Source organism: Nerophis lumbriciformis, linkage group LG36, assembly GCF_033978685.3.
Source record: "Nerophis lumbriciformis linkage group LG36, RoL_Nlum_v2.1, whole genome shotgun sequence".
NCBI classification, from domain to species: domain Eukaryota; kingdom Metazoa; phylum Chordata; class Actinopteri; order Syngnathiformes; family Syngnathidae; genus Nerophis; species Nerophis lumbriciformis.
Genome location: NC_084583.2, coordinates 10,569,181 through 10,595,000, shown reverse-complemented (window position 1 = coordinate 10,595,000; position 25,820 = coordinate 10,569,181). Strand labels below are relative to the sequence as shown.

General features: G+C 35.2%; 1 protein-coding gene across 3 annotated transcripts in view; it reads left to right on the top strand.

Annotated features, from left to right (window-relative positions):
* map1lc3cl (microtubule-associated protein 1 light chain 3 gamma, like) overlaps positions 1-15,377 on the top strand; it is a 41,526-nt gene extending 26,149 nt beyond the window's left edge. For all 3 annotated transcript variants that reach the window (XM_072912466.1, XM_061930701.1, XM_061930700.1), the window contains 4 exons: positions 12,743-12,874; positions 12,956-13,011; positions 13,074-13,180; positions 14,964-15,377. In XM_072912466.1, the coding sequence (XP_072768567.1) occupies positions 12,817-12,874; positions 12,956-13,011; positions 13,074-13,180; positions 14,964-15,129 (387 nt within the window). In that variant the 5' untranslated portion in view covers positions 12,743-12,816 and the 3' untranslated portion in view covers positions 15,130-15,377. The remainder of the gene's footprint in view (positions 1-12,742; positions 12,875-12,955; positions 13,012-13,073; positions 13,181-14,963) is intronic.
* The last annotated feature ends 10,443 nt before the right edge of the window (positions 15,378-25,820 follow it).

Sequence of the window (25,820 nt, the reverse complement as noted above, 5' to 3'; positions counted from 1 at the left end):
CTTGGTTTTTAAAGTGGATTAGATAACATGGTTTTGAAAGTGGATTAGATAACATGGTTTTGAAAGTGGATTAGATAACATGGTTTTGAAAGTGGATTAGATAACATGGTTTTGAAAGTGGATTAGATAACATGGTTTTGAAAGTGGATTAGATGAAGTGGTTTTGAAAGTGGATTAGATGAAGTGGTTTTGAAAGTGGATTAGATGAAGTGGTTTTAAAAGTGGATTAGATAACATGGTTTTGAAAGTGGATTAGATAATGTGGTCTTGAAAGTGGATTAGATAACATGGTTTTGAAAGTGGATTAGACAACATGGTTTTGAAAGTGGATTAGATAACGTGGTTTTGAAAGTGGATTAGATAACGTGGTTTTGAAAGTGGATTAGTTAACGTGTTTTTGAAAGTGGATTAGATAACACGTTTTTGAAAGTGGATTAGATAACATGTTTTTAAAAGTGGATTAGATAACATGTTTTTGAAAGTGGATTAGATAACATGGTTTTGAAAGTGGATTGGATAGCGTGGATTTGAAAGTGGATTAGATAACGTGGTTTTGAAAGTGGTTTAGATAACGTGGTTTTGAAAGTGGATTAGATAAAATTGTTTTGAAAGTGTATTAGATCAAATTGTTTTGAAAGTGGATTAGATAACATGGTTTTGAAAGTGGATTAGATAACATGGTTTTGAAATTGGATTAGATAACGTGGTTTTGAAAGTGGATTAGATAATGTGGTTTTGAAAGTGGATTAGATAACATGGTTTTGAAAGTGGATTAGATAACGTGGTTTTGAAAGTGGATTAGGTAACATGGTTTTGAAAGTGGATTAGATAACGTGGTTTTGAAAGTGGATTGGATAACGTGGTTTTGAAAGTGGATTGGATAACGTGGTTTTGAAAGTGGATTAGATAACGTGGTTTTGAAAGTGGATTAGATAACGTGGTTTTGAAAGTGGATTAGATAACGTGGTTTTGAAAGTGGATTAGATAACGTGGTTTTGAAAGTGGATTAGATAACGTGGTTTTGAAAGTGGATTAAATAACATGGTTTTGAAAGTGGATTAGATGAAGTGGTTTTGAAAGTGGATTAGATAACATGGTTTTGAAAGTGGATTAGATAACATGGTTTTGAAAGTGGATTAGATAACATGGTTTTGAAAGTGGATTAGATAATGTGGTCTTGAAAGTGGATTAGATAACATGGTTTTGAAAGTGGATTAGACAACATGGTTTTCAAAGTGGATTAGATAACATGGTTTTGAAAGTGGATTAGATAACATGGTTTTGAAAGTGGATTAGATAACATGGTTTTGAAAGTGGATTAGATAACATGGTTTTGAAAGTGGATTAGATAACGTGGTTTTGAAAGTGGATTAGTTAACGTGGTTTTGAAAGTGGATTAGATAACATGTTTTTGAAAGTGGATTAGATAACATGTTTTTGAAAGTGGATTAGATAACATGGTTTTGAAAGTGGACTAGATAACATGGTTTTGAAAGTGGATTAGATAACATGGTTTTGAAAGTGGATTAGATAACTTGGTTTTTAAAGTGGATTAGATAACATGGTTTTTAAAGTGGATTAGATAACATGGTTTTGAAAGTGGATTAGATAACATGGTTTTGAAAGTGGATTAGATAACATGGTTTTGAAAGTGGATTAGATAACATGGTTTTGAAAGTGGATTAGATAACATGGTTTTGAAAGTGGATTAGATGAAGTGGTTTTGAAAGTGGATTAGATGAAGTGGTTTTAAAAGTGGATTAGATAACATGGTTTTGAAAGTGGATTAGATAATGTGGTCTTGAAAGTGGATTAGATAACATGGTTTTGAAAGTGGATTAGACAACATGGTTTTGAAAGTGGATTAGATAACGTGGTTTTGAAAGTGGATTAGATAACGTGGTTTTGAAAGTGGATTAGTTAACGTGTTTTTGAAAGTGGATTAGATAACATGTTTTTGAAAGTGGATTAGATAACATGTTTTTGAAAGTGGATTAGATAACATGGTTTTGAAAGTGGATTGGATAGCGTGGATTTGAAAGTGGATTAGATAACGTGGTTTTGAAAGTGGTTTAGATAACGTGGTTTTGAAAGTGGATTAGATAAAATTGTTTTGAAAGTGGATTAGATCAAATTGTTTTGAAAGTGAATTAGATAACATGGTTTTGAAAGTGGATTAGATAACATGGTTTTGAAATTGGATTAGATAACGTGGTTTTGAAAGTGGATTAGATCATGTGGTTTTGAAAGTGGATTAGATAACATGGTTTTGAAAGTGGATTAGATAACGTGGTTTTGAAAGTGGATTAGATAACATGGTTTTGAAAGTGGATTAGATAACATGGTTTTGAAAGTGGATTAGATAACATGGTTTTGAAAGTGGATTAGATAACATGGTTTTGAAAGTGGATTAGATAACATGGTTTTGAAAGTGGATTAGATGACGTGGTTTTGAAAGTGGATTAGATGACGTGGTTTTGAAAGTGGATTAGATGACGTGATTTTGAAAGTGGATTAGATGACGTGGTTTTGAAAGTGGATTAGATAACGTGGTTTTGAAAGTGGATTTGATAACATGGTTTTGAAAGTGGATTAGATAACATGGTTTTGAAAGTGGATTTGATAACATGGTTTTGAAAGTGGATTAGATAACATAGTTTTGAAAGTGGATTAGATAACGTGGTTTTGAAAGTGGATTAGATAACATGGTTTTGAAAGTGGATTAGATAACGTGGTTTTGAAAGTAGATTAGATAACATGGTTTTGAAAGTGGATTAGAAACATGGTTTTGAAAGTGGATTAAATAACATGGTTTTGAAAGTGGATTAGATAACATGGTTTTGAAAGTGGATTGGATAACGTGGTTTTGAAAGTGGATTGGATAACTTGGTTTTGAAAGTGGATTAGATAACATGGTTTTGAAAGTGGTTTAGATAACATGGTTTTGAAAGTGGATTAGACAACATGGTTTTGAAAGTGGATTAGATAGCATGGTTTTGAAAGTGGATTAGATAACATTGTTTTGAAAGTAGATTAGATAACGTGGTTTTGAAAGTGGATTAGATAACATAGTTTTGAAAGTGGATTAGAAAACATGGTTTTGAAAGTGGATTAGAAAACGTGGTTTTGAAAGTGGATTAGATAACATCGTTTTGAAAGTGGATTGGATAACATGGTTTTGAAAGTGGATTAGATAACATGGTTTTGAAAGTGGATTAGATAACATGGTTTTTGAAAGTGGATTAGATAACGTGGTTTTGAAAGTGGATTAGATAACGTGGTTTTGAAAGTGGATTAGATAACGTGGTTTTGAAAGTGGATTAGATAACGTGGTTTTGAAAGTGGATTAGATAACGTGGTTTTGAAAGTAGATTAGATAACGTGGTTTTGAAAGTGGATTAGATAACGTGGTTTTGAAAGTAGATTAGATAACGTGGTTTTGAAAGTGGATTTGATAACATGGTTTTGAAAGTGGATTAGACAACATGGTTTTGAAAATGGATTAGATAACATGGTTTTGAAAGTGGATTAGATAACATGGTTTTGAAAGTGGATTAGATAACATTGTTTTGAAAGTGGATTAGACAACGTGGTTTTGAAAGTGGATTAGATAACATGGTTTTGAAAGTGGATCAGATAACATGGTTTTGAAAGTGGATTAGATAACGTGGTTTTGAAAGTGGATTAGATAACATGGTTTTGAAAGTGGATTAGATAATGTGGTTTTGAAAGTGGATTAGATAACATGGTTTTGAAAGTGGATTAGAAACATGGTTTTGAAAGTGGATTAGATAACATGGTTTTGAAAGTGGATTAGATAACATGGTTTTGAAAGTGGATTAGATAACGTGGTTTTGAAAGTGGATTAGATAACATGGTTTTGAAAGTGGATTAGATAACGTGGTTTTGAAAGTGGATTAGATAACATGGTTTTGAAAGTGGATTAGAAACATGGTTTTGAAAGTGGATTAGATAACATGGTTTTGAAAGTGGATTAGATAACATGGTTTTGAAAGTGGTTTAGATAACGTGGTTTTGAAAGTGGATTAGATAACATGGTTTTGAAAGTGGATTAGAGAACATGGTTTTGAAAGTGGATTAGATAACATGGTTTTGAAAGTGGTTTATATAACATGGTTTTGAAAGTGGATTAGACAACATGGTTTTGAAAGTGGTTTCGATAACATGGTTTTGAAAGTGGATTAGATAACATGGTTTTGAAAGTAGATTAGACAACATGGTATTGAAAGTGGATTAGATAACATGGTTTTGAAAGTGGATTAGATAACATGGTTTTGAAAGTGGATTAGATAACATGGTTTTGAAAATGGATTAGATAACGTGGTTTTGAAAATGGATTAGATAGCATTGTTTTGAAAGTGGATTAGATGACATGGTTTTGAAAGTGGATTAGATAACATAGTTTTGAAAGTGGATTCGATGAAGTGGTTTTGAAAGTGGATTAGATAACATGGGTTTGAAAGTGGATTAGATAACATGGTTTTGAAAGTGGATTAGATAACATGGTTTTGAAAGTGGTTTAGATAACATGGTTTTGAAAGTGGATTAGACAACATGGTTTTGAAAGTGGATTAGATAGCATGGTTTTGAAAGTGGATTAGATAACATTGTTTTGAAAGTAGATTAGATAACGTGGTTTTGAAAGTGGATTAGATAACATAGTTTTGAAAGTGGATTAGAAAACGTGGTTTTGAAAGTGGATTAGAAAACGTGGTTTTGAAAGTGGATTAGATCAAATTGTTTTGAAAGTGGATTTGATAACATGGTTTTGAAAGTGGATTAGACAACATGGTTTTGAAAATGGATTAGATAACATGGTTTTGAAAGTGGATTAGATAACATGGTTTTGAAAGTGGATTAGATAACATTGTTTTGAAAGTGGATTAGACAACGTGGTTTTGAAAGTGGATTAGATAACATGGTTTTGAAAGTGGATCAGATAACATGGTTTTGAAAGTGGATTAGATAACGTGGTTTTGAAAGTGGATTAGATAACATGGTTTTGAAAGTGGATTAGAGATTGTGGTTTTGAAAGTGGATTAGATAACATGGTTTTGAAAGTGGATTAGAAACATGGTTTTGAAAGTGGATTAGATAACATGGTTTTGAAAGTGGATTAGATAACATGGTTTTGAAAGTGGATTAGATAACGTGGTTTTGAAAGTGGATTAGATAACATGGTTTTGAAAGTGGATTAGATAACGTGGTTTTGAAAGTGGATTAGATAACATGGTTTTGAAAGTGGATTAGAAACATGGTTTTGAAAGTGGATTAGATAACATGGTTTTGAAAGTGGATTAGATAACATGGTTTTGAAAGTGGTTTAGATAACGTGGTTTTGAAAGTGGATTAGAGAACATGGTTTTGAAAGTGGATTAGATAACATGGTTTTGAAAGTGGTTTATATAACATGGTTTTGAAAGTGGATTAGACAACATGGTTTTGAAAGTGGTTTCGATAACATGGTTTTGAAAGTGGATTAGATAACATGGTTTTGAAAGTAGATTAGACAACATGGTATTGAAAGTGGATTAGATAACATGGTTTTGAAAGTGGATTAGATAACATGGTTTTGAAAGTGGATTAGATAACATGGTTTTGAAAATGGATTAGATAACGTGGTTTTGAAAATGGATTAGATAGCATTGTTTTGAAAGTGGATTAGATGACATGGTTTTGAAAGTGGATTAGATAACATAGTTTTGAAAGTGGATTCGATGAAGTGGTTTTGAAAGTGGATTAGACAACATGGTTTTGAAAGTGGATTAGATAGCATGGTTTTGAAAGTGGATTAGATAACATTGTTTTGAAAGTAGATTAGATAACGTGGTTTTGAAAGTGGATTAGATAACATAGTTTTGAAAGTGGATTAGAAAACGTGGTTTTGAAAGTGGATTAGAAAACGTGGTTTTGAAAGTGGATTAGATAACATGGTTTTGAAAGTGGATTAGAAACATGGTTTTGAAAGTGGATTAGAAACATGGTTTTGAAAGTGGATTAGATAACATGATTTTGAAAGTGGATTAGATAACATGGTTTTGAAAGTGGATTAGATAACGTGGTTTTGAAAGTGGATTAGATAACGTGGTTTTGAAAGTGGATTAGATAACGTGGTTTTGAAAGTGGATTAGATAACATGGTTTAGAAAGTGGATTAGATAACATGGTTTTGAAAGTGGATTAGATAACATGGTTTTGAAAATGGATTAGATAACGTGGTTTTGAAAATGGATTAGATAGCATTGTTTTGAAAGTGGATTAGATGACATGGTTTTGAAAGTGGATTAGATAACATGGTTTTAAAAGTGGATTCGATGAAGTGGTTTTGAAAGTGGATTAGATAACATGGGTTTGAAAGTGGATTAGATAACATGGTTTTGAAAGTGGATTCGATAACATTGTTTTGAAAATGGATTAGATAGCATTGTTTTGAAAGTGGATTAGATAAAATGGTTTTGAAAGTGGATTAGATAACATGGTTTTGAAAGTGGTTTTGAAAGTGGATTAGATAACATGGTTTTGAAAGTGGATTAGATAACATGGTTTTGAAAGTGGTTTTGAAAGTGGATTAGATAACATGGTTTTGAAAGTGGATTAGATAACATGGTTTTGAAAGTGGATTCGATAACATTGTTTTGAAAATGGATTAGATAGCATTGTTTTGAAAGTGGATTAGATAAAATGGTTTTGAAAGTGGATTAGATAACATGGTTTTGAAAGTGGTTTTGAAAGTGGATTAGATAACATGGTTTTGAAAGTGGATTAGATAACATGGTTTTGAAAGTGGTTTTGAATGTGGATTAGATAACATGGTTTTGAAAGTGGATTAGATAACATGGTTTTGAAAGTGGATTCGATAACATTGTTTTGAAAATGGATTATATAGCATTGTTTTGAAAGTGGATTAGATAAAATGGTTTTGAAAGTGGATTAGATAACATGGTTTTGAAAGTGGTTTTGAAAGTGGATTCGATAACATGGTTTTGAAAGTGGATTAGATAACATGGTTTTGAAAGTGGTTTTGAAAGTGGATTACATAACATGGTTTTGAAAGTGGATTAGATAACATGGTTTTGAAAGTGGATTAGATAACATTGTTTTGAAAATGGATTAGATAGCATTGTTTTGAAAGTGGATTAGATAAAATGGTTTTGAAAGTGTATTAGATAACATGGTTTTGAAAGTGGTTTTGAAAGTGGATTAGATAACATGGTTTTGAAAGTGGATTAGATAACATGGTTTTGAAAGTGGTTTTGAAAGTGGATTAGATAACATGGGTTTGAAAGTGGATTAGATAACATGGTTTTGAAAGTGGATTAGATAACATGGTTTTGAAAGTGGTTTAGATAACATGGTTTTGAAAGTGGATTAGACAACATGGTTTTGAAAGTGGATTAGATAGCATGGTTTTGAAAGTGGATTAGATAACATTGTTTTGAAAGTAGATTAGATAACGTGGTTTTGAAAGTGGATTAGATAACATAGTTTTGAAAGTGGATTAGAAAACGTGGTTTTGAAAGTGGATTAGAAAACGTGGTTTTGAAAGTGGATTAGATAACATGGTTTTGAAAGTGGATTAGAAACATGGTTTTGAAAGTGGATTAGAAACATGGTTTTGAAAGTGGATTAGATAACATGATTTTGAAAGTGGATTAGATAACATGGTTTTGAAAGTGGATTAGATAACGTGGTTTTGAAAGTGGATTAGATAACGTGGTTTTGAAAGTGGATTAGATAACGTGGTTTTGAAAATGGATTAGATAACATGGTTTAGAAAGTGGATTAGACAACATGGTTTAGAAAGTGGATTAGATAACATGGTTTTGAAAGTGGATTAGATAACATGGTTTTGAAAATGGATTAGATAACGTGGTTTTGAAAATGGATTAGATAGCATTGTTTTGAAAGTGGATTAGATGACATGGTTTTGAAAGTGGATTAGATAACATGGTTTTGAAAGTGGATTAGAAACATGGTTTTGAAAGTGGATTAGATAACATGGGTTTGAAAGTGGATTAGATAACATGGTTTTGAAAGTGGATTCGATAACATTGTTTTGAAAATGGATTAGATAGCATGGTTTTGAAAGTGGATTAGATAAAATGGTTTTGAAAGTGGATTAGATAACATGGTTTTGAAAGTGGTTTTGAAAGTGGATTAGATAACATGGTTTTGAAAGTGGATTAGATAACATGGTTTTGAAAGTGGATTAGATAACATGGTTTTGAAAGTGGTTTTGAAAATGGATTAGATAGCATTGTTTTGAAAGTGGATTAGATGACATGGTTTTGAAAGTGGATTAGATAACATGGTTTTGAAAGTGGATTAGAAACATGGTTTTGAAAGTGGATTAGATAACATGGGTTTGAAAGTGGATTAGATAACATGGTTTTGAAAGTGGATTCGATAACATTGTTTTGAAAATGGATTAGATAGCATGGTTTTGAAAGTGGATTAGATAAAATGGTTTTGAAAGTGGATTAGATAACATGGTTTTGAAAGTGGTTTTGAAAGTGGATTAGATAACATGGTTTTGAAAGTGGATTAGATAACATGGTTTTGAAAGTGGATTAGATAACATGGTTTTGAAAGTGGTTTTGAAAGTGGATTAGATAACATGGGTTTGAAAGTGGATTAGATAACATGGTTTTGAAAGTGGATTAGATAACATGGTTTTGAAAGTGGTTTAGATAACATGGTTTTGAAAGTGGATTAGACAACATGGTTTTGAAAGTGGATTAGATAGCATGGTTTTGAAAGTGGATTAGATAACATTGTTTTGAAAGTAGATTAGATAACGTGGTTTTGAAAGTGGATTAGATAACATAGTTTTGAAAGTGGATTAGAAAACGTGGTTTTGAAAGTGGATTAGAAAACGTGGTTTTGAAAGTGGATTAGATAACATGGTTTTGAAAGTGCATTAGAAACATGGTTTTGAAAGTGGATTAGAAACATGGTTTTGAAAGTGGATTAGATAACATGATTTTGAAAGTGGATTAGATAACATGGTTTTTGAAAGTGGATTAGATAACGTGGTTTTGAAAGTGGATTAGATAACGTGGTTTTGAAAGTGGATTAGATAACGTGGTTTTGAAAATGGATTAGATAACATGGTTTAGAAAGTGGATTAGATAACATGGTTTAGAAAGTGGATTAGATAACATGGTTTTGAAAGTGGATTAGATAACATGGTTTTGAAAATGGATTAGATAACGTGGTTTTGAAAATGGATTAGATAGCATTGTTTTGAAAGTGGATTAGATGACATGGTTTTGAAAGTGGATTAGATAACATGGTTTTGAAAGTGGATTAGAAACATGGTTTTGAAAGTGGATTAGATAACATGGGTTTGAAAGTGGATTAGATAACATGGTTTTGAAAGTGGATTCGATAACATTGTTTTGAAAATGGATTAGATAGCATTGTTTTGAAAGTGGATTAGATAAAATGGTTTTGAAAGTGGATTAGATAACATGGTTTTGAAAGTGGTTTTGAAAGTGGATTAGATAACATGGTTTTGAAAGTGGATTAGATAACATGGTTTTGAAAGTGGATTAGATAACATGGTTTTGAAAGTGGATTCGAAAACATTGTTTTGAAAATGGATTAGATAACATGGTTTTGAAAGTGGTTTTGAATGTGGATTAGATAACATGGTTTTGAAAGTGGAGTAGATAACATGGTTTTGAAAGTGGATTAGATAACATGGTTTTGAAAGTGGATTCGATAACATTGTTTTGAAAATGGATTAGATAGCATTGTTTTGAAAGTGGATTAGATAAAATGGTTTTGAAAGTGGATTAGATAACATGGTTTTGAAAGTGGTTTTGAAAGTGGATTAGATAACATGGTTTTGAAAGTGGATTAGATAACATGGTTTTGAAAGTGGTTTTGAAAGTGGATTCGATAACATTGTTTTGAAAATGGATTAGATAGCATTGTTTTGAAAGTGGATTAGATCAAATGGTTTTGAAAGTGGATTAGATAACATGGTTTTGAAAGTGGATTAGATAACATGGTTTTGAAAGTGGATTAGATAACATGGTTTTGAAAGTGGTTTTGAAAGTGGATTAGATAACATGGTTTTGAAAGTGGATTAGAAACATGGTTTTGAAAGTGGATTAGAAACATGGTTTTGAAAGTGGATTAGATAACATGATTTTGAAAGTGGATTAGATAACATGGTTTTGAAAGTGGATTAGATAACGTGGTTTTGAAAGTGGATTAGATAACGTGGTTTTGAAAGTGGATTAGATAACGTGGTTTTGAAAATGGATTAGATAACATGGTTTAGAAAGTGGATTAGATAACATGGTTTAGAAAGTGGATTAGATAACATGGTTTTGAAAGTGGATTAGATAACATGGTTTTGAAAATGGATTAGATAACGTGGTTTTGAAAATGGATTAGATAGCATTGTTTTGAAAGTGGATTAGATGACATGGTTTTGAAAGTGGATTAGATAACATGGTTTTGAAAGTGGATTAGAAACATGGTTTTGAAAGTGGATTAGATAACATGGGTTTGAAAGTGGATTAGATAACATGGTTTTGAAAGTGGATTCGATAACATTGTTTTGAAAATGGATTAGATAGCATTGTTTTGAAAGTGGATTAGATAAAATGGTTTTGAAAGTGGATTAGATAACATGGTTTTGAAAGTGGTTTTGAAAGTGGATTAGATAACATGGTTTTGAAAGTGGATTAGATAACATGGTTTTGAAAGTGGATTAGATAACATGGTTTTGAAAGTGGATTCGAAAACATTGTTTTGAAAATGGATTAGATAACATGGTTTTGAAAGTGGTTTTGAATGTGGATTAGATAACATGGTTTTGAAAGTGGAGTAGATAACATGGTTTTGAAAGTGGATTAGATAACATGGTTTTGAAAGTGGATTCGATAACATTGTTTTGAAAATGGATTAGATAGCATTGTTTTGAAAGTGGATTAGATAAAATGGTTTTGAAAGTGGATTAGATAACATGGTTTTGAAAGTGGTTTTGAAAGTGGATTAGATAACATGGTTTTGAAAGTGGATTAGATAACATGGTTTTGAAAGTGGTTTTGAAAGTGGATTCGATAACATTGTTTTGAAAATGGATTAGATAGCATTGTTTTGAAAGTGGATTAGATCAAATGGTTTTGAAAGTGGATTAGATAACATGGTTTTGAAAGTGGATTAGATAACATGGTTTTGAAAGTGGATTAGATAACATGGTTTTGAAAGTGGTTTTGAAAGTGGATTAGATAACATGGTTTTGAAAGTGGATTAGAAACATGGTTTTGAAAGTGGATTAGAAACATGGTTTTGAAAGTGGATTAGATAACATGATTTTGAAAGTGGATTAGATAACATGGTTTTGAAAGTGGATTAGATAACGTGGTTTTGAAAGTGGATTAGATAACGTGGTTTTGAAAGTGGATTAGATAACGTGGTTTTGAAAATGGATTAGATAACATGGTTTAGAAAGTGGATTAGATAACATGGTTTAGAAAGTGGATTAGATAACATGGTTTTGAAAGTGGATTAGATAACATGGTTTTGAAAGTGGATTAGATAACATGGTTTTGAAAGTGGATTAGAAACATGGTTTTGAAAGTGGATTAGATAACATGGGTTTGAAAGTGGATTAGATAACATGGTTTTGAAAGTGGATTCGATAACATTGTTTTGAAAATGGATTAGATAGCATTGTTTTGAAAGTGGATTAGATAAAATGGTTTTGAAAGTGGATTAGATAACATGGTTTTGAAAGTGGTTTTGAAAGTGGATTAGATAACATGGTTTTGAAAGTGGATTAGATAACATGGTTTTGAAAGTGGATTAGATAACATGGTTTTGAAAGTGGATTCGATAACATTGTTTTGAAAATGGATTAGATAACATGGTTTTGAAAGTGGTTTTGAATGTGGATTAGATAACATGGTTTTGAAAGTGGATTAGATAACATGGTTTTGAAAGTGGATTAGATAACATGGTTTTGAAAGTGGATTAGATAACATGGTTTTGAAAGTGGATTCGATAACATTGTTTTGAAAATGGTTTAGATAGCATTGTTTTGAAAGTGGATTAGATAAAATGGTTTTGAAAGTGGATTAGATAACATGGTTTTGAAAGTGGTTTTGAAAGTGGATTAGATAACATGGTTTTGAAAGTGGATTAGATAACATGGTTTTGAAAGTGGTTTTGAATGTGGATTAGATAACATGGTTTTGAAAGTGGATTCGATAACATTGTTTTGAAAATGGATTAGATAGCATTGTTTTGAAAGTGGATTAGATAAAATGGTTTTGAAAGTGGATTAGATAACATGGTTTTGAAAGTGGATTAGATAACATGGTTTTGAAAGTGGATTAGATAACATGGTTTTGAAAGTGGTTTTGAAAGTGGATTAGATAACATGGTTTTGAAAGTGGATTAGATAACCTGGTTTTGAAAGTGGATTTGATAACATTGTTTTGAAAATGGATAAGATACTATTGTTTTGAAAGTGGATTAGATTAAATGGTTTTGAAAGTGGATTAGATAGCAAACAGAAGAAGAAGAAGCTGCTGTGAAACATGAAGTTGTGCTTATGTAAACATGAAAAAGATTTGCTGTCATGTGAGGCGACCTGCTTGTTTCTGTGCTGGCTCATGTCGCAGGCAACCGTGAGAATGCAAAGTGAGCTAACCAGTACGTGTGAATGCTTTGCCCCTCCTGTCTCCTGGACTATAAAGACCCTCTGGACCTGGTCTCTCGTCGGGGTTTGCAGACTTCCACCTGATCAAGCAACCACCCGGCAGCCAGCAACATGGCGCCCTTTGAGAAGTCCATGGAGATGATGCCCTTCAAGCAGAGGAAGTGTTTAGGTGAGACCCCCACCCACCACCACCACCACCCCCTAGACCACCCACACACTTCAGGCCTCCAAACCTCTTTTCCCCCTTCAGAAACAAGAAAAGATGAAGTGTGCAGCATCCGATCCAAGTTCCCCAACAAGTTACCCGTGAGTCCTCTTCGCCGTCTCTGACTTTGTGGAGACATTTCCTGACTGTGGTGTGTCCAAAGGTGATCGTGGAGCGTTACCTGCGCGAGAAGGCCCTCCCTCTGCTGGACAAGACCAAGTTTTTGGTTCCCTTCGAGCTGACCTTAGGACAGTTCCTGTGCCTGCTCAGGTAAGCCCCGCCAAGACGGGCGCTCGTCTTATCCGTCTCTGTCAGGGGTGTCAAACTCAAATACAGAGTGGGCCAAAATACCTGGCATCTTTTCTTGGATGCTAGTTCATTAATGTCGGGGCTCAGGCTTTGAGCTGAGGCAACCTTCATTATCGAACGAAGGTGTTCTTCAGTCATTATATCTCGTAGTCCACCCGGACCACAGCCTTTAACGTACTCTACGAGCTATCGTCACGTCTGCTTTTCATCCCTTCTAACATCGTTCAGACCCAGTCACAAGATATGTGCGGCTTCTGTACGCACACACGAGCGAATACAGGGTGCACTGAGGGTGGCCGTATAAACAACTTTAACACTGTTCGAAATATACGCTACACTGTGAACCCACACCAAACAAGAATGACAAACACATTTCGGGAGAGTAACACAACAGAACAAATACCCAGAATCTTTTTCAGCACTAACTCTTCCGGGACGCTAGAAAATACACCCCCGCTACCACCAAACCTCCTCCAGCCCCCCCACACAAATATAGCTTACTTTACACCAATAAACACACAAATATAGCTTACTTTGCACAAATAAACACGTTGCACCAATAAACACACAAATATGGCTTACTTTACACCAATAAACACACAAATATAGCTTACTTTACACCAATAAACACACAAATATAGCTTACTTTACACCAATAAACACACAAATATAGCTTACTTTGCACCAATAAACACACAAATATAGCTTACTTTACACCAATAAACACACAAATATAGCTTACTTTGCACCAATAAACACACAAATGTAGCTTACTTTGCACCAATAAACACACAAATATGGCTTACTTTGCACAAATAAACACTCAAATATAGCTTACTTTACACCAATAAACACACAAATATAGCTTACTTTACACCAATAAACACACAAATATAGCTTACTTTGCACAAATAAACACGTTGCACCAATAAACACACAAATATGGCTTACTTTGCACAAATAAACACTCAAATATAGCTTACTTTACACCAATAAACACACAAATATAGCTTACTTTACACCAATAAACACACAAATATAGCTTACTTTGCACCAATAAACACACAAATGTAGCTTGCTTTGCACCAATAAACACACAAATATGGCTTACTTTGCACAAATAAACACTCAAATATAGCTTACTTTACACCAATAAACACACAAATATAGCTTACTTCACACCAATAAACACACAAATATAGCTTACTTCACACCAATAAACACACAAATATAGCTTAGTTTACACCAACACACAAATATAGCTTACTTTACACCAATAAACACACAAATATAGCTTACTTTGCACCAATAAACACACAAATGTAGCTTGCTTTGCACCAATAAACACACAAATATGGCTTACTTTGCACAAATAAACACTCAAATATAGCTTACTTTACACCAATAAACACACAAATATAGCTTACTTTACACCAATAAACACACAAATATAGCTTACTTCACACCAATAAACACACAAATATAGCTTACTTCACACCAATAAACACACAAATATAGCTTAGTTTACACCAACACACAAATATAGCTTACTTTACACCAATAAACACACAAATATAGCTTGCTTTGCACCAATAAACACACAAATATAGCTTACTTTGCACCAATAAACACACAAATATAGCTTGCTTTGCACCAATAAACACCCCCCCCCCCCCCCACACACACACACACACACACACCTTGTAGCGGGCCAGAGTTTGACACCCATGGTCTATGTCTTCAGGAACAAGATCGACCTGGAGTCCAGCCAGGCTCTCTTCCTGCTGGTGGCCGAGAGGAGCATGTCCTGCATGTCCTCCAGCATGGGGGAGGTCTACTCTCGCTACCGGGACCCCGACGGCTTCCTCTACATCACCTACGCCTCGCAGGAGATGTTCGGGGGAAGCTGAGCCGCGGAGAAACCCGGGCCGCCCGGGCCCACTTTGGACATTTTCCCAACACCGCCTGACTCTCGGCTCCCCCACTTTATTCTGGCGGGGCGAGAGTCCGCCACGTCTCGTGGGATCACAGCCAGGAACTTCCACTTGTCTTTTGAGTCCAGGGCAAAGGAGAAGGAAGCTGAAGTGTTACTTGCACTCGTGTCCTGCTGATCTTTCTAGCACTTCTCCTCCACAATGTGAAGACTGCTGATGCACGACCACCTCGCTCAGTACGCAAAACAACTAATAAACCTCCTTTCAATACGTCCACTTCTTGGCTATTTTGGCTTATGAAATGACATTTTTGTTTACCATACCATACCAACTTTATTTATGAAGTCCTTTAAAAACAATAGTTATTAGAGATGTCCGATAATATATCTGCAGGCCGATAAATGCTTTTGATATTGGAAAATATCGGTATCGTTTTTTTATTATCTGTATCGTTTTTTTTTTTTTTTTTTTTTTTTTTTTTTAAATCAACATAAAAACACAAGATACACTTACAATTAGTGCACCAACCCAAAAAACCTCCCTCCCTCATTCACACTCATTCACACAAAAGGGTTGTTTCTTTCTGTTATTAATATTCTGCTTCCTACATTATATATCAATATATATTAGGGAAGTCCGATAATGGCTTTCTGCCGATATCCGATATTGTCCAACTCTTTAATTACAGATACCGATATCAGCCAATACCGATATATACAGTCATGGAATTAAATGATTTAATAAAAAAATAAAAAATAAAAAAACGATGCCGATATTTTCCGATATTACATTCTGAAGCATTTATCGTCCGATAATATCGGCAGGCCGATAAATGCTTTTGATATCGGAAAATATCGGTATCGATTTTTTTTTATCTGTATCGTTTTTTTGTTTTTGTTTTTGTTTTTTGTTTTTTTTATTAAATCAACATAAAAAACACAAGATACACTTACAATTAGTGCACCAACCCAAAAAACCTTCCTCTCCCATTCACACTCATTCACACAAAAGGGTTGTTTCTTTCTGTTATTAATATTCTGCTTCCTACATTATATATCAATATATATTAGGGAAGTCCGATAATGGCTTTCTGCCGATATCCGATATTGTCCAACTCTTTAATTACAGATACCGATATCAGCCAATACCGATATATACAGTCATGGAATTAAATGATTTAATAAAAAAATAAAAAATAAAAAAACGATGCCGATATTTTCCGATATTACATTCTGAAGCATTTATCGTCCGATAATATCGGCAGGCCGATAAATGCTTTTGATATCGGAAAATATCGGTATCGATTTTTTTTATCTGTATCGTTTTTTTGTTTTTGTTTTTGTTTTTTGTTTTTTTTATTAAATCAACATAAAAAACACAAGATACACTTACAATTAGTGCACCAACCCAAAAAACCTTCCTCTCCCATTCACACTCATTCACACAAAAGGGTTGTTTCTTTCTGTTATTAATATTCTGCTTCCTACATTATATATCAATATATATTAGGGAAGTCCGATAATGGCTTTTTGCCGATATCCGATATTCCGATATTGTCCAACTCTTTAATTACCGATACCGATATCAGCCAATACCGATATGTACAGTCCATCCATCCATCCATTTTCTACCGCTTATTCCCTTTGGGGTCGCGGGGGGCGCTGGAGCCTATCTCAGCTACAATCGGGCAGAAGGCGGGGTACACCCTGGACAAGTCGCCACCTCATCGCAGGGCCGATATGTACAGTCATGGAATTAAATGATTTAATAAAAAAATAAAAAATAAAAAAACGATGCCGATATTTTCCGATATTACATTCTGAAGCATTTATCGTCCGATAATATCGGCAGGCCGATAAATGCTTTTGATATCGGAAAATATCGGTATCGATTTTTTCTTATCTGTATCGTTTTTTGTTTTGGTTTTTGTTTTTTGTTTTTTTTATTAAATCAACAAAAAAAACACAAGATACACTTACAATTAGTGCACCAACCCAAAAAACCTCCCTCCCCCATTTACACTCATTCACACAAAAGGGTTGTTTCTTTCTGTTATTAATATTCTGCTTCCTACATTATATATCAATATATATTAGGGAAGTCTGATAACGGCTTTTTGCCGATATCCGATATTCCGATATTGTCCAACTCTTTAATTACCGATACCGATATCAGCCGATACCGATATATACAGTCATGGAATTAATTGATTTAATAAAAAATTAAAGAACACAAAAAAAACGATACCAATAATAAAAAATAATAAAAAAACGATGCCGATATTTTCCGATATTACATTCTGAAGCATTTATCGGCCGATAATATCGGCAGGCCAATATTATCGGCCGATAAATGCTTTTGATATCAGAAAATATCGGTATCGTTTTTATGTTATCTGTATCGTTTTTTTTGTTTTGTTTTTTTTATTAAATCAACATAAAAAACACAAGATACACTTACAATTAGTGCACCAACCCAAAAAACCTCCCTCCCCCATTTACACTCATTCACACAAAAGGGTTGTTTCTTTCTGTTATTAATATTCTGCTTCCTACATTATATATCAATATATATTAGGGAAGTCCGATAATGGCTTTTTGCCGATATCCGATATTCCGATATTGTCCAACTCTTTAATTACCGATACCGATATCAGCCGATACCGATATATACAGTCATGGAATTAATTGATTTAATAAAAAAAATTAAAAAAAACACAAAAAAAACGATACCAATAATTTAAAAAAACGATGCCGATATTTTCCGATATTACATTCTGAAGCATTTATCGGCCGATAATATCGGCAGGCCAATATTATCGGCCGATAAATGCTTTTGATATCAGAAAATATCGGTATCGTTTTTATTTGTTTTGTTTTTTTTTGTTTTTTTTATTAAATCAACATAAAAAACACAAGATACACTTACAATTAGTGCACCAACCCAAAAAACCTCCCTCCCCCATTTACACTCATTCACACAAAAGGGTTGTTTCTTTCTGTTATTAATATTCTGCTTCCTACATTATATATCAATATATATTAGGGAAGTCCGATAATGGCTTTTTGCCGATATCCGATATTCCGATATTGTCCAACTCTTTAATTACAGATACCGATATCAGCCAATACTGATATATACAGTCATGGAATTAAATGATTTAATAAAAAAAATAAAAAATAAAAAAACGATACCAATAAAAAAAAAACCGATGCCGATATTTTCCGATATTACATTCTGAAGCATTTATCGTCCGATAATATCGGCAGGCCGATAAATGCTTTTGATATCTGAAAATATCGGTATCGATTTTTTTCTTATCTGTATCGTTTTTTTGTTTTTTGTTTTTTTTATTAAATCAACATAAAAAACACAAGATACACTTACAATTAGTGCACCAACCCAAAAAACCTCCCTCCCCCATTTACACTCATTCGCACAAAAGGGTTGTTTCTTTCTGTTATTAATATTCTGCTTCCTACATTATATATCAATATATATTAGGGAAGTCCGATAATGGCTTTTTGTCGATATCCAATATTCCGATACTGTCCAACTCTTTAATTACCGATACCGATATCAACCGATACCAATATATACAGTCATGGAATTAATTGATTTAATAAAAAAATAAATGAAAAAAAAACACACAAAAAAACGATGCCGATATTTTCCGATATTACATTCTGAAGCATTTATCGGCCGATAATATCGGACATCTCTAATATATATCAATACAGTCTGCAAGGGATACAGTCCGTAAGCACTAGGGATGTCCGATAATGGCTTTTTGCCGATATCCGATATTCCGATATTGTCCAACTCTTTAATTACCGATATCAACCGATACCGATATATACAGTCGTGGAATTAACACATTATTATGCCTAATTTGGACAACCAGGTATGGTGAAGATAAGGTCTGTTTTAAAAAATTAATAAAATAAAATAAGATAAATAAATTAAAAACATTTTCTTGAATAAAAAAGAAAGTAAAACAATATAAAAACAGTTACATAGAAACTAGTAATTAATGAAAATTAATAAAATTAACTGTTAAAGGGTAGTACTATTAGTGGACCAGCAGCACGCACAATCATGTGTGCTTATGGACTGTAGTGACCATGTTATGAAAAAGTATTGCACTGTTATTGTTTTGCATTCCCCCCCTCCTCACCTCCGTGACGTCAATGGTTGTTGCAGAAGTTGAACTATTTGCAGAGGTCACCGGGTCACTGCTCCTTTTAGACACCCTAAGAGGTCAAGTCAAGGGTCACTGGGGGTGAAACAAAGAAGGAGCAGAGAGGAAAACAATTTGGTGTTGCACAAATAACACTCCTTGGGGGCGTGAAGGAAACAAAGTGTAGGAGCGTAAACACAATACATAAACACACACAAATATAGCTTACTTTACACCAATAAACACACAAATATAGATTACTTTGCACCAATAAACACACAAATGTAGCTTACTTTACACCTATAAACACACAAATATAGCTTACTTTACACCAATAAACACACAAATATAGCTTACTTTACACCAATAAACACACAAATATAGCTTACTTTGCACCAATAAACACACAAATATAGCTTACTTTACACCAATAAACACACAAATATAGCTTACTTTGCACCAATAAACACACAAATATAGCTTACTTTACACCAATAAACACACACATATAGCTTACTTTGCACAAATAAACACGTTGCACCAATAAACACACAAATATGGCTTACTTTACACCAATAAACACACAAATATAGCTTACTTTACACCAATAAACACACAAATATAGCTTACTTTGCACCAATAAACACACAAATATAGCTTACTTTACACCAATAAACACACAAATATAGCTTACTTTGCACCAATAAACACACAAATGTAGCTTACTTTGCACCAATAAACACACAAATATGGCTTACTTTGCACAAATAAACACTCAAATATAGCTTACTTTACACCAATAAACACACAAATATAGCTTACTTTACACCAATAAACACACAAATATAGCTTACTTTGCACAAATAAACACGTTGCACCAATAAACACACAAATATGGCTTACTTTGCACAAATAAACACACAAATATAGCTTACTTTACACCAATAAACACACAAATATAGCTTACTTTACACCAATAAACACTCAAATATAGCTTACTTTGCACCAATAAACACACAAATATAGCTTACTTTACACCAATAAACACACAAATATAGCTTACTTTGCACCAATAAACACACAAATGTAGCTTACTTTGCACCAATAAACACACAAATATGGCTTACTTTGCACAAATAAACACTCAAATATAGCTTACTTTACACCAATAAACACACAAATATAGCTTACTTCACACCAATAAACACACAAATATAGCTTACTTCACACCAATAAACACACAAATATAGCTTCGTTTACACCAACACACAAATATAGCTTACTTTACACCAATAAACACACAAATATAGCTTGCTTTGCACCAATAGACACACAAATATAGCTTACTTTGCACCAATAAACACACAAATATAGCTTACTTTGCACCAATAAACACACAAATAAGGCTTACTTTGCACCAATAAACACACAAATATGGCTTACTTTGCACAAATAAACACACAAATATAGCTTACTTTACACCAATAAACACACAAATATAGCTTACTTCACACCAATAAACACACAAATATAGCTTACTTTACACCAATAAACACACAAATATAGCTTACTTTACACCAATAAACACACAAATATAGCTTACTTTGCAGCAATAAACACACAAATGTAGCTTACTTTGCACCAATAAACACACAAATATGGCTTACTTTGAACAAATAAACACTCAAATATAGCTTACTTTACACCAATAAACACACAAAAACAGGTAAAAGCCAGTAAATTAGAATATTTTGAAAAACTTGATTTATTTCAGTAATTGCATTCAAAAGGTGTAACTTGTACATTATATTTATTCATTGCACACACACTGATGCATTCAAATGTTTATTTCATTTAATTTTGATGATTTGAAATGGCAACAAATGAAAATCCAAAATTCCGTGTGTCACAAAATTAGAATATTACTTAAGGCTAATACAAAAAAGGGATTTTTAGAAATGTTGGCCAACTGAAAAGTATGAAAATGAAAAATATGAGCATGTACAATACTCAATACTTGGTTGGAGCTCCTTTTGCCTCAATTACTGCGTTAATGCGGCGTGGCATGGAGTCGATGAGTTTCTGGCACTGCTCAGGTGTTATGAGAGCCCAGGTTGCTCTGATAGTGGCCTTCAACTCTTCTGCGTTTTTGGGTCTGGCATTCTGCATCTTCCTTTTCACAATACCCCACAGATTTTCTATGGGGCTAAGGTCAGGGGAGTTGGCGGGCCAATTTAGAACAGAAATGCCATGGTCCGTAAACCAGGCACGGGTAGATTTTGCGCTGTGTGCAGGCGCCAAGTCCTGTTGGAACTTGAAATCTCCATCTCCATAGAGCAGGTCAGCAGCAGGAAGCATGAAGTGCTCTAAAACTTGCTGGTAGACGGCTGCGTTGACCCTGGATCTCAGAAAACAGAGTGGACCGACACCAGCAGATGACATGGCACCCCAAACCATCACTGATGGTGGAAACTTTACACTAGACTTCAGGCAACGTGGATCCTGTGCCTCTCCTGTCTTCCTCCAGACTCTGGGACCTCGATTTCCAAAGGAAATGCAAAATTTGCATGGTTGGGTGATGGTTTGGGGTGCCATGTCATCTGCTGGTGTCGGTCCACTCTGTTTCCTGAGATCCAGGGTCAACGCAGCCGTCTACCAGCAAGTTTTAGAGCACTTCATGCTTCCTGCTGCTGACCTGCTCTATGGAGATGGAGATTTCAAGTTCCAACAGGACTTGGCGCCTGCACACAGCGCAAAATCTACCCGTGCCTGGTTTACGGACCATGGTATTTCTGTTCTAAATTGGCCCGCCAACTCCCCTGACCTTAGCCCCATAGAAAATCTGTGGGGTATTGTGAAAAGGAAGATGCAGAATGCCAGACCCAAAAACGCAGAAGAGTTGAAGGCCACTATCAGAGCAACCTGGACTCTCATAACACCTGAGCAGTGCCAGAAACTCATCGACTCCATGCCACGCCGCATTAACGCAGTAATTGAGGCAAAAGGAGCTCCAACCAAGTATTGAGTATTGTACATGCTCATATTTTTCATTTTCATAGTTTTCAGTTGGCCAACATTTCTAAAAATCCCTTTTTTGTATTAGCCTTAAGTAATATTCTAATTTTGTGACACACGGAATTTTGGATTTTCATTTGTTGCCACTTCAAATCATCAAAATTAAATGAAATAAACATTTGAATGCATCAGTGTGTGTGCAATGAATAAATATAATGTACAAGTTACACCTTTTCAATGCAATTACTGAAATAAATCAAGTTTTTCAAAATATTCTAATTTACTGGCTTTTACCTGTATAGCTTACTTTACACCAACACACAAATATAGCTTACTTTACACCAATAAACAGACAAATATAGCTTACTTTGCACCAATAAACACACAAATATAGCTTACTTTGCACCAATAAACACACAAATGTAGCTTGCTTTGCACCAATAAACACACAAATATAGCTTACTTTGCACCAATAAACACACAAATAAGGCTTACTTTGCACCAATAAACACACAAATGTAGCTTACTTTGCACAAATAAACACTTTGCACCAATAAACACACAAATATGGCTTACTTTGCACAAATAAACACACAAATATAGCTTACTTTACACCAATAAACACACAAATATAGCTTACTTTACACCAATAAACACACAAATATAGCTTACTTTGCACCAATAAACACACAAATATAGCTTACTTTGCACCAATAAACACACAAATGTAGCTTACTTTACACCAATAAACACTGTAGGTGTCCACCAGAGGGCAGCTGGTGACTCTACAAACATGATATAATGTTTGCAGTGACTGTAGGTGTCCACCAGAGGGCAGCTGGTGACTCTACAAACATGATATAATGTTTGCAGTGACTGTAGGTGTCCACCAGAGGGCAGCAGATGACTCTACAAACAGGATATAATGTTTGCAATGACTGTAGGTGTCCACCAGAGGGCACCTGGTGACTCTACAAACAGGATATAATGTTTGCAGTGACTGTAGGTGTCCACCAGAGGGTCAGCAGATGACTCTACAAACAGGATATAATGTTTGCAGTGACTGTAGGTGTCCACCAGAGGGCAGCTGGTGACTCTACAAACATGATACAATGTTTGCAGTGACTGTAGGTGTCCACCAGAGGGCAGCAGATGACTCTACAAACAGGATATAATGTTTGCAGTGACTGTAGGTGTCCACCAGAGGGTCAGCAGATGACTCTACAAACAGGATATAATGTTTGCAGTGACTGTAGGTGTCCACCAGAGGGCAGCTGGTGACTCTACAAACATGATACAATGTTTGCAGTGACTGTAGGTGTCCACCAGAGGGCAGCAGATGACTCTACAAACAGGATATAATGTTTGCAATGACTGTAGGTGTCCACCAGAGGGCACCTGGTGACTCTACAAACATGATATAATGTTTGCAGTGACTGTAGGTGTCCACCAGAGGGCAGCAGATGACTCTACAAACAGGATATAATGTTTGCAGTGACTGTAGGTGTCCACCAGAGGGCAGCAGATGACTCTACAAACAGGATATAATGTTTGCAGTGACTGTAGGTGTCCACCAGAGGGCGGCAGATGATTCTACAAACAGGATATAATGTTTGCAGTGACTGTAGGTGTCCACCAGAGGGCAGCAGATGATTCTACAAACAGGATATAATGTTTGCAGTGACTGTAGGTGTCCACCAGAGGGCAGCAGATGACTCTACAAACAGGATATAATGTTTGCAGTGACTGTAGGTGTCCACCAGAGGGCGGCAGATGATTCTACAAACAGGATATAATGTTTGCAGTAACTGTAGGTGTCCACCAGAGGGCAGCAGATGATTCTACAAACAGGATATAATGTTTGCAGTGACTGTAGGTGTCCACCAGAGGGCAGCAGATGACTCTACAAACAGGATATAATGTTTGCAGTGACTGTAGGTGTCCACCAGAGGGCGGCAGATGATTCTACAAACAGGATATAATGTTTGCAGTGACTGTAGGTGTCCACCAGAGGGCAGCAGATGATTCTACAAACAGGATATAATGTTTGCAGTGACTGTAGGTGTCCACCAGAGGGCAGCAGATGACTCTACAAACACGATATGTTTGCAGTGACTGTAGGTGTCCTCCAGAGGGCGGCAGATGACTCTACAAACAGCATATAATGTTTGCAGTGACTGTAGGTGTCAACCAGAGGGCAGCAGATGACTCTACAAACAGGATATAATGTTTGCAGTGACTGTAGGCGTCCTCCAGAGGGCGGCAGATGACTCTACAAACAGGATGTTTGCAGTGACTGTAGGTGTCCTCCAGAGGGCAGCAGATGACTCTACAAACACGATATGTTTGCAGTGACTGTAGGTGTCCTCCAGAGGGCACCTGGTGACTCTACAAACAGGATATAATGTTTGCAGTGACTGTGGGTGTCCACCAGCGGGCAGCAGATGACTCTACAAACAGAATATAATGTTTGCAGTGACTGTAGGTGTCCACCAGAGGGCAGCAGATGACTCTACAAACAGGATATAATGTTTGCAGTGACTGTAGGTGTCCACCAGAGGGCGGCAGATGATTCTACAAACAGGATATAATGTTTGCAGTAACTGTAGGTGTCCACCAGAGGGCAGCAGATGATTCTACAAACAGGATATAATGTTTGCAGTGACTGTAGGTGTCCACCAGAGGGCAGCAGATGACTCTACAAACAGGATATAATGTTTGCAGTGACTGTAGGTGTCCACCAGAGGGCGGCAGATGATTCTACAAACAGGATATAATGTTTGCAGTGACTGTAGGTGTCCACCAGAGGGCAGCAGATGATTCTACAAACAGGATATAATGTTTGCAGTGACTGTAGGTGTCCACCAGAGGGCAGCAGATGACTCTACAAACACGATATGTTTGCAGTGACTGTAGGTGTCCTCCAGAGGGCGGCAGATGACTCTACAAACAGGATATAATGTTTGCAGTGACTGTAGGCGTCCTCCAGAGGGCGGCAGATGACTCTACAAACAGGATGTTTGCAGTGACTGTAGGTGTCCTCCAGAGGGCAGCAGATGACTCTACAAACACGATATGTTTGCAGTGACTGTAGGTGTCCTCCAGAGGGCACCTGGTGACTCTACAAACAGGATATAATGTTTGCAGTGACTGTGGGTGTCCACCAGCGGGCAGCAGATGACTCTACAAACAGAATATAATGTTTGCAGTGACTGTAGGCGTCCTCGAGAGGGCGGCAGATGACTCTACAAATAGGATATGTTTGCAGTGACTGTAGGTGTCCTCCAGAGGGCAGCAGATGACTCTACAAACAGGATATAATGTTTGCAGTGACTGTGGGTGTCCACCAGAGTGCAGCAGATGACTCTACAAACAGGATATAATGTTTGCAGTGACTGTAGGTGTCCTCCAGAGGGCAGCAGATGACTCTACAAACAGAATATAATGTTTGCAGTGACTGTAGGTGTCCACC